At 43.5% G+C, this 10,041-nt stretch overlaps 1 protein-coding gene across 3 annotated transcripts in view; it reads left to right on the top strand.

Annotated features, from left to right (window-relative positions):
• The first annotated feature begins 610 nt into the window (after nt 1–610).
• Nucleotides 611–10,041, top strand: part of B3GALNT2 (beta-1,3-N-acetylgalactosaminyltransferase 2) — a 29,910-nt gene continuing 20,479 nt past the window's right edge. For 2 of the 3 annotated variants that reach the window (XM_068154766.1, XM_068154757.1), the window contains exon 1: nt 612–791. In XM_068154766.1, coding sequence (XP_068010867.1) covers nt 689–791 — 103 coding nt within the window. In that variant the 5' untranslated portion in view covers nt 612–688. Of the gene's footprint in view, nt 792–10,041 lie in introns of all 3 variants that reach the window. The other variant, XM_068154775.1, reaches the window with a different exon arrangement.

Here is a 10,041-nt window from a genome sequence, read left to right as displayed (position 1 = left end):
CAGAGTATTTGGAATCAGAAAATAGGCTGTATTTTTTTCCGCGGGATTTTTTATTAACAAAGTTATTAATATTAATAGTTCTGCCAATTACTGAATATTAATAACCATACCAGCACTTCAGCCCTCAGCCGGACCACGCTGCAGAGGAGCAGGAGCCGCGGGCACGGCGAGCCCAGCGGCAGGCGAGCCCGGCGAGAGGCTGGGGTCTAAGGGCAAACAGGGCCTTTCTAGAAGCCCTGCGGCTCCCCAGGAGGAGCGCGACCCGTAGGATAACGTGCTGCTACAGACCCTGACAGCTCTCCGCCGACGTCTGCTCTCCCCTGCCATGTAAAACGTGAGGTAAAGCCGCGCTTCCTCAGCTTTTCCCGCCGGCGGAGGACGCCCGCTTGATTCTTCCTGCCGAACAGTCCCCATCGCGCGCGGCAGAGCTAGCCCCGCTCTCTTCAGCCTCCTGGGGCCGCGCCGCCCCGCGGCATTGTGGGGGTTGTAGGCCGCCGCTGCCGCCGCCCGCGCCGTCGCTGCCCGCTCGGGCTGGGGTAGGACTGCAGCTCCCGGCGGCCGCGGGGCAGCGGAGCCCGGTCTGGCCGAGCGGCGGCGGCGCAGGGAGGAGCTGCGGGCGGCCGAGTCGGCCCAGCGCTGCTGGGAGAGGCCGGCGCGGCGGAGAAGGAGCTGGCTGCCGCGGCGGCCAATGCGAAACTGGCTGGTGCTGCTGTTCCCCTGTGCGGTTGGGGTCGCGCTGCACTTCTGGCTGTTGCTCAGTTGCCCTGGCGGCCCCGGGAGACACCCAGCAGGTAGGGAGAAAAAGGGCGGGCAGTAGGGGCTGTCCGAGGCACAGGCACTCTGGGCGCGCAGGTGTTCCCCAGCACCAGGAACCTGGTGAGAAGAGGTCGGGGACGCGTGGCTGGCGGGACAGGGTGCTTGTGGGGCTGGGGGCAGGGGAGTGCCTCGAACTGCGGGTGGCTTAAGGTACTTAACGGGGCCGGGAGGCGAGGGAGCGGCCCGCGCGGAGAAGGGTGCTGTGCGTGTGGGCTATGGCTCTTTAAGGGTCGGGGTCGTCCCCAAGCTGTGTAACGCAGTGGTAGTGCCGGCGGCTTCAGCGTTTGTGTGGCTGTGGGTGGCACTTTAGCCAGCAGGTTTTGGTTGTCGGTCTCGGAGGGCTTCTTGGGGAGACGAGAGGAGAGCGGTCGGCTGGGGACAAGCACCCGGAGTGCCTGCGTCCGGGAGGTGACGACTCGTTATGTCGAGCTGCTCTCCGCAGCTCTGGCTCTACCAGTAAGCTGGAAATACTACCCGCGGTCGCAGTACGTGGTTATCGAGGAGTCTGCAGTTTTCCATGGGGCAGCAGCCCCTTTCTGAGCGCCTCCTGCGCCGCAGGGCCCCGCTCGTTCTCTCCATGGTGCGTCAAGAAGGAATTCCTACCCATTTCACTGTGTCCTGTTTGCCTTAGCGATCTTTAAAACTCCTGTGGTGCCAAGAACTAGTCATAGGATCGGGTAACGATACAACAACACAAGTGAAATCAGACCCATAAGGGCTTACGTTGGCTTCCTCATAGAATGAGTTGTAGTTTTAGTCTGCAAGTCTGCATGCTTGGTAGAGAGACAAGCATCTGTTGGACAGAAACTTTTGCCAGATACCTATAGGTGCTGTTTGGGAACATTAAGAAACCTTTTTCTGAAAAAAAATGATACCTTTAACTTGAGATCCGCTTGGAATTATGTTTAGCCATTCAGCAGCCTGTTCACTAGCAAAGTCCCACTTTGCAACAGGTGCCTGTTCCCTGTGCAGAATGTAGGAACTTACAGCTGTGAGGAAAGCAGCGTCTACTGATTTCCAGTCGTGCACTGAAACAATGCACTTGTGAAAAGAGCAGGGGCAGTGCATTTGAGTTTTGAGTTTTTGTGCATTTGAGAATTGTGTGGTTGTCTGTGTGTCTGTATTCTGAACATCACATACGAAATGGGCAGTGGTCACACTTCAATTACAGAAAACCGGGAGTTCTAGCTGTTAGCCAGAAGGATGTTTGTCTGCTTGGTTTTGTTCCTTGTCTTTCACGGTGCTGCTTTAGCGACTTCAGTGTGTTAATTTGGAGTTGAAAGTGGTAATTGTGGAATCTCATGATGACCTTTCCTCACAAAATGTGTTTACCACTAACAAACAGAATATCTCAAGTTGGAAGGGGCTTACAAGGATCATCAAATTCAACTCCCTGTTCCTTGCAGGAGCATAACACTAAAGAAAATCCAGAAGTTTCTCAGCTATGGAGGGAAGAAGCTTTCTTAATCAAAAAAAACAGTGTTTCAAGCAGTTATTATTGCAGTTTGTGTTTGTTATTGAGAAACCACTTTGTGTTAGATAGTGTTAGGATAGCTAGGACTAAAAAAGGAGTACTTTTTTGTAATGCTGAAAGAGTACATGTGCATTTTTCATGTGCAAGGGTTATTTAGTTGTAACCTGTTGAGTAATGAGTAAAACTGACGTCTTTCAAAAACAGAGCACTTCCATCATCCACAGGAAAATGGACAGTATTTTACATGTGCCTTCTCTTTGTTGGCCTGATAGTTTAAGAAAGGGTCCACCTCTTAAAGTACTGTGAAATGTGCAAGCTGTAGGTATGGCTACCTTGGCAGAGGAAAGAGACCTCTTTTATCTCTAATGTCTTTGGTGCTATATTTTTGTATTCAGAATGTTTTGGGAACTTTAATAAATTCATACACAAGAGTAAGAAATGTCCCTATTAAAAGGTTGCAATAATGGGAAATCTGAAACTGTGTAAGAGGGTTTCATACTGATAAAGCCAGACTTGTTTAATTTGATTGTTGAGTGATTTTGTATTATTTTTCTCTTGTTTGTCACTCTTAATTGCTGCCTGAAATGACTGGTATGAATAAAAGCTAAACCTGATTGTGGGACAATGTGTTACAATAGCTTTGACATCAAAATACACTATTTGTGTATTCTTTAGTATTTCTTTGTAGTCTGTGTGTCTCAATAGTTGTGTACTGTCTCAACAGTTGCAAAATTAGCTACCAGTGGCGGTCAAAGGCAGAAAGAATAGCAGTTCTATTTTTTGAGGAGTTAAATTCCCCTCTCATTAGTCATCACACACATGCATGCGAATGGCAATTTGTTAATCCATCAATAACCCATTTTAGTGATTATGTACTTTGACATCACTGATTTGCTAACACATGACTGGAGTAGACATCAATTCTGCTTACTTTTTCTAATAAGCAGCTCTTGATCTCAGTCTTTAAATATCAGCTGGGCAGCCAAAATCACTTATTTACTGAAGGATTGGGGTGGCTTTTTGCTAGGAATCCAAGTCAATGAACAATCTTAGGAAGAGGCTTGCTCCAGCAGCTTGTCATCCTGATTAGAAGTGTTTTCTCATTTCTGGCCTAAACTTGCAACTGATTTATGCCCTTGCCTCGGTCTGGAAGTTGGGAAGGAGACACAGTTCTTTTTGAACATTCCTGTGAGTGAAATTAAGACACAAATGAGGTCATATATCAAGATGAGACTATTTATTAAAGAGAAAGAAATGGAGCAAACAAAACAGAGACAGAAAGAAAAGGGAGAGAAAGAAGGGAGAAAGAGGGAGCACAAGAGATAGTTACCATTCCATGGTCCTTCTTTGGTAGTGGGGATGTGGGGGCAGAAACCTTCCTGGGCTGCTGCTTCCAGACTGAGATGTCTGCAATGATGTTCCCCCCCAGTAACATAGCCCAGGGCTTTTAGTATGTTTCTGGTTTATTCACCATAGCTCCACCTGGCTCATATCAGCAATGCATAAGTGGCTTTCCAGGGGGGTGCATCTTCTGTGTGTCTTCAGGGGTTGGTGCTGAGCAGCCTCTGTCCCTCTTTGCCATCCACTGTCCATCACAGCCCCTGGGCAGCTGCTGTCCTGATGGGCAGAGATGACACACCAGGTGAGCTGGTGTGTCGTCTGGACACTGGGAAAAAATAAATATGCTCAGTTCTGAGACCAAAGGCACTGGATTTTGCTTCAGTGTCCTGACTTCAGTGATCCCCCGCTTTCATTTTGTTCACCAGTTAATGGGGTTAATTCACACATCTGAGCAAGATTTGTGCAGGAATGCATTCTTAGGATTAACTGAAGTCCTTGTAGTTGGTTACAAAAAAGTGCTATCCAAAGGAAGTTTGTGAGCAGAAAGCTTTAGTTTATTTTCTGTAAAAATCTTAGATAAATGCTAATTATAAAATGACCTCAGAAACTTGAGAAAGAACAGACAGACCTGCTTTTAGCACTCCAGGTGGATTCGTTACTAATTGTAGGTTTTAATTGATGGCACAAGTCTTATTGAGTAGGAAATTACTCACTGTGGGGGTTCAGTTTCTGTGCCTAGTCAGACAGCCCCACACATTCATGGCGCTACTTTGCTGATGCTAATGCTCCTAAGACGTTATTCCTGTTACATTTCTGGGGGTGTGTGGCAGCTAAGAATTGGCCCTTTTGGGTTTGTTATACTCAATCTTTTAGTAGTGAATAATTACACAACAGATTCAAAACCACCATTTTCTAGAAGCTGCTTGTATGCCATCTGTTGTCCTGTGGTTCAGCATGTACTTCTTCAGGCACTGGCCTAGTAGAACAGTATACAAGGGTTGGTTAGGCTGATGTTTAGTGACCTGCCTTACAGAACCTACAGAACCTACAGAACTTACATGGACCTGTGTACGTGACAGGTGAGAGAGAAAGGAGGAGAGATTAATCTGCTTTGGGCTATTTTAGTGCTGAAAATAACAAAATCTAGAAATGACCTCTGAGGCCCTGAGTGGTGCTGTGCTTTGCAAGGAAAAATCCTGCCAAAATATGAGACTTTCTTAAGAAAATATGTTTTCTGAAATCTCTTAAGTCTGTCTGTCACTGAGTAGTATGCCTGGTCACAATGTTAAGTTACATTTTTTAGGCATGTAAAGACTAGTGGGCTGATGTCCTTGGAAATTGAAACCTCCTGTCGACAGGTCTGGTTTGGCATTGGCAGTAGCTGTGCAGTTCTGTTTAAAATGTCAGTTGTTCCCTAGCTTTATCTGTGAGATCTTACTGTGTCATTGTTTGCCAGGCATGGGCCATCCCTAACAAAAACAGTCCCCTCACCTTTGATGAAATAATTGACAAAGAATCCACAAGAAAACTGACTCTTAACTGAACTGGAAATTTTTTAGAGTTTGCAGTTACTCTGTGGACTGAGACGCTGCAAACTACAAGCAGTGCTGGAGTTTCATTTTTTGTGTTTTGCCATTGGAATGGGGGGCAGGGTGTACCAGTTCTGCCAGAGTTCGAGAGCAATGTGTGGCTGAATGAAGGTCTTCACCACTGCCCACTGAATTAAACAGCCAGAAAGGATCAAGTAGCCTTCCCTGGGAGCTGGCTTTTTTCCCATGGCATCGGGGATTGGCAACTACTATTCAAAGGATAAAGGTGCTGTGCTTCCCTGCTACCTCTCACCCCCTGCCCCTCCCAAGTTGGGGAAGGCATCAGTTTCACTGTTGCAAAGAGGATTTGTTTTATTCCTTTTGTGTCTACACTTCTGATGCTTTGGCCATTGTCCACAGATTTGACTCAGTACAAGAGAGATGTGGAGGTGCTGGAGTGAGTGGAGTGAAGGGCAATGAAGCTGGTGAAGGGCCTCAAGAATAAATCTTATGAAGAGAGATTAAAGGAGCTGGGGCTGTTTACTTTGAAAAAGAGGAGGCTGAGGGGAGGCCTCACTGCTGTCTACAACTACCTGAAAAGACATTGTAGAGAGGCTGGTGCTGGTCTCTTCTCTCAGGTAATTAGTGATAGAACAAGAGGAAACGGCCTCAAGCTGGGATTGGGTAGGTTTAGACTGGACATTAGGAAACATTTTTTTCACAGAAAGAGTGGTCAGACATTGGAATGTGATGCTCATGGAGGTGGTTGGGCACCAACCCTGGATGTGTTTAAGGGCTGTTTGGATGTGGTACATGGGAGTACAGTTTAAGGGTGATCCTTGTAGAGTAGGGTTATCAGTTGGACTTGGTGATCCTGAGGATCTTTTCCAACCTGAATGTTTCTGTGATTCTGTGACTGGAAATGTGCAAGTGCTGTATCAATTAATGGTGTTTAGAGCACTATCATCCCACTAGTATTACTTCTGTCACTTTGTAACTCATAAGGGTCCTCTCATCCCATTTTTTAAGGGAATGCTCTTGATGTGAAAAAAAAAAATCTGCCTACAGAGGATTTCCCTTTGAATCTGTAAAGCTTATTTAAAGGCTTGTCTAAAGGCTTATTTGTCTCGAGTACTGTGCTCCTGCAGAAACCAGGGGTGCACATCTTGGCAATTTTTAACTCTGGTATAAAGTAGATACTGCAGGGGGGGCATATAGAGAAATGTGTAATGCAGATGAGCTGCAGCAGATTAAGTGAAGGAGATTAAGGAGGGGGAAAGAGCTGCTTTTGCTCTTCAATTTGTTCTTTTGCTCCCTGTTTCAGCACTCTGAATACAAACCTTTATATTCAGTTAATTCCTTCCTTTGTGTTTGTTTGGATCTTTCACAAAGCAGCACAAAGAAAAAAGGCATTATAAAACAAGAATATGATTGCAAAGTCACAAGAATAGGCAGACCTAACAACCTGGAATATGTGTGTGTGGGTGTTCATTGGAGGGGTATTGTTTCCTCTTAGCCTTACCTAAGAAGTGGATTACTTGAGAATATTCTAAATAAATTCTGGCTGGCATACTCAGTTCCATTCATTGATTTTAATGTGGGAGTTTGGGGTATCTGCGTGAGTAGAAGAAAATACAAACCCCAGCCTTCTCTGGAGCTCAGTTATTCTAGCAGTCTGGAGTAGAGGTTCTCTTGTATCTGAGAGTGCAGACAAGCTGAGGCTGTTGTGTCTTTCTGTGCAGACACTGACAAGTCTTTCCTTTGTCCAGTCTAGTTTCATGAAACTAATGAACTTAATCACTTTGGGGATTGCACACTAGTCAATCTTGACTGAAAAATGACTGAGAAATTTAGTAGTTGGTAGGGGGATTCATCAGTAGAGATATGTGCATCAAGATTGTATTTACCTTATTTGTTGACACAATCAGGCTAAATGATGTCTCAATCTTTGCATCTCCTTATATTTACTGAAGTTAACAGTTAACATATCTTGACATTTTGCTTGAGAATTGGTCTCACAGGAAGGAGAGATGCATACTAATCTTTATAGTTTTGGATTGTAAAGAACTTCAAAAGCTGTTGACTGCTGCTTCAGGTGGTTTGAAATCTGACTAGGGCCAGTGGATCACCGGTCAGTGGCAACTTCCTTCCATGACCAGCACAGCAGGAGGCACACCTCTGCATCTTTAGCTTAATCTTCTAAGGATACACCTGTGTGCTCTCTATATGTACACTTGTTTACCCTTTCTTCCATCCGTCCCTAACTTTAATCTGTTGGTAGTTCTCAGTCAAGCTTGACAGACAAAGGGAAGTCCCAAAGACCAGTGTGTTCTCCAAGTTGCATGAAAACTGGTGGCTGAGATCCTGTAAAAGTTTACTGCAGCTCGTACTGAAGTTAAAAATTGCACTAATAGAAATACCTGTATGGTCAAACATCTGAGAATTGTGTGGGACCCTGTCCTTGCATAACTGTAGCCCAAGAAAGCTTTAGGAGCTTCTTATTGACAGTGTGCCATGAGACTGGCAGACTTGGACTTCATCAGTCTTAGAGCTGACAGAAGTACTCATTGCAGTTGCTTTATAGAATTAAATGGCTTTTAGCAGCTGACAGAGGGCTGCTTCCTTTCATGTTTTTGTAGCTTTTACTGTGGTTTAACAGCTTCAAGCAAAACAGCAAAGTGAAAGAAATTTTATTCCTAAAACTAAAGGAGTGTAGGGTGGGCATTTGGCTCCTTATGCTCCACTTAGAAGTCTTGGGCTGCATGGGGCAGCCAAGATGCAGATTTAAGTCAGGACGAATTCAAAAGCAAGGCAACTAGTTATAGTGTGACCTCTAAATTGGAAAAGCTGCCTTTCCTGTGTCACTTTGGTTAGCAACACTTTCAGGGTTTATCATGAAATGTGGTATCCATCTTTTTTCTCCTTTTTTTTCCTTCACAAACCACAAAATGCAGTGGTTTTGTTTGGGGGGGTGTTTTTTGGTGGGTTTTTTTGGGTGTGATTTGGTTGTGCTTTTTGGTGTTTGGATTTTCTTTTAATAGTTGGAGACTTTAAAGGCTTAATTATCTTGCACAACTAGTTCAAGCATTTTTTAAAGCCTATACCAACACTCAAAATTTTGGCCTAAGAATACACAAAACCAGAACAAAAAATAAAGAAGCTTGCTCTCTGATGGCTAGTATTGATTGCTTGTGTAAATTGCTGTAACTGTCTTGGAGGTCAGCAGTGTTTTCTCTTAAATTATTCTGCATCAAGGCACATAAATACACATACCTGAATTAGCCTTATAAATAAATCATGGCTTTAGTCTTTTTTTCCCTCATGTGCCTGTCACTTTATCTTCTGCTAGTTCAGAGAGAGAGAGATGAATTTCGTTTTCTGAAAGTTGATTATCAAGTGTTATTTCTGCTTTTCCATAGGAAGTAGAAGTCTTTTCTAATAAGCAGAGATCTTATTCATGAAGTTTTTGTGAAAGTGATATTCCTTTTCCCCCCCCACATTTCCAGTCATTTAAAAAGTAAACCAGCAGAACCCTTCGGGACAGAGAAGACTATCTTCTGAATATAGACTGCTGTAATGCTACCTTACTAAGCCTGAAGATAGCTTGGAACAAGAAAGAACTGTCTGTTCTAAAAGCAGTAGGATATTAATTCTGAAGCATCTGTTACACTAATGTTCCCATGTAAGGGAAAGCATAATTAATTTTAAAATATAAACTAATTAAAAGTATGTATATGTGATTTGAGTAACTTGTAGGTGAGTTTTTTAAATTAGTTTAAGCCAACTTATGCTATTCTGAGTCAAGTTACCCCATAGACTTCTGCTCATCATTTTATTTTTCTTTAATTTTGATTTAATGAAGTGGCTCTGCTTCTCATTAAAAGTGATAAGTTGAAAAAAAATCTGTATATACAATACCTTGTGCAGGCTACAGAAATGTTAGTCCTCCTATCAGATTTATATTAGAAGGCTTATGGGTAAGGCTGCAGAGGCTGTTTAACGTATAATCGAAGGATGGAAAAAGAATAAGGAAAGAAAAGAGATATGTGAGAAGGCATTCTGAGAGTACAGGGGAATTTGCCATAACATTGTAGTCTTATAAATATGTGGCTGTCTCATGTAACTGCTGTTGTGGAGACCTGGCAGATCTTGGCAATGTAATGACCTCTGAAGACATACAGAGCCTCTGGGTAGTTGGTATTTACAAGGATGAATGAAAACTAAAATGGCATTCACAGGACTGAGCAATGTATTTGATTTACAAATTGCTTCAGATGTTACATAGGGCAGCAGGTTTGTTCTCTGTCATCCAACAAATCATATTACTGAACCTTGCCACCAGTTCAGTGTATGGCTGTTATTAGAGACAGAACAGCTGACTTCAGTAAAAAACTGAGGAATGGAACTAGTGGTTTGCTGCTTGGGTTTTAAAGTTGTTCATAAATTGATGTAAATGTGTAAACTTTTCTTAATGTTAATCTTAAGTTATTGATAAGTTTGTAGCTGTTTTCACTATAGACTTGCTTAAACAATTGCAGAACTTAACCTTTTTCTAGAAAATCAGTGTGTGTGTGCTTAAAACTAAAATATTTAGTGGGAGGTAGACTAGGAAAAGTTTGCCTGTGGAACCATCGCTTTGTACTTTCCCTGCTCTTGTACTGTTCTGAGAATCAATTACAGAGCACTGTTTTACTTGGCCCTGGAACTAGGGAGTCAGGTGCAACCCACTATTAATAGCCTCTAAATCAAACTAAAAAAAGATATATTGAAATCTTTTGATTTTGTTTCGGTGCAGAGCAAGGCAAAGTCTGTTCCACTGCATGCCACACACTGAATATTCAATATGATAGAATTTAGATTATAATTCCACTCTTTCTAGTG

This window comes from Melanerpes formicivorus, unplaced genomic scaffold (genome assembly GCF_026170545.1).
Source record: "Melanerpes formicivorus ecotype bairdi unplaced genomic scaffold, bMelFor1.0.p_v2 SCAF_2, whole genome shotgun sequence".
NCBI classification, from domain to species: domain Eukaryota; kingdom Metazoa; phylum Chordata; class Aves; order Piciformes; family Picidae; genus Melanerpes; species Melanerpes formicivorus.
The sequence above is the reverse complement of the archived record's forward strand: the minus strand, read 5'-3'. Positions and strand labels throughout refer to the sequence as shown.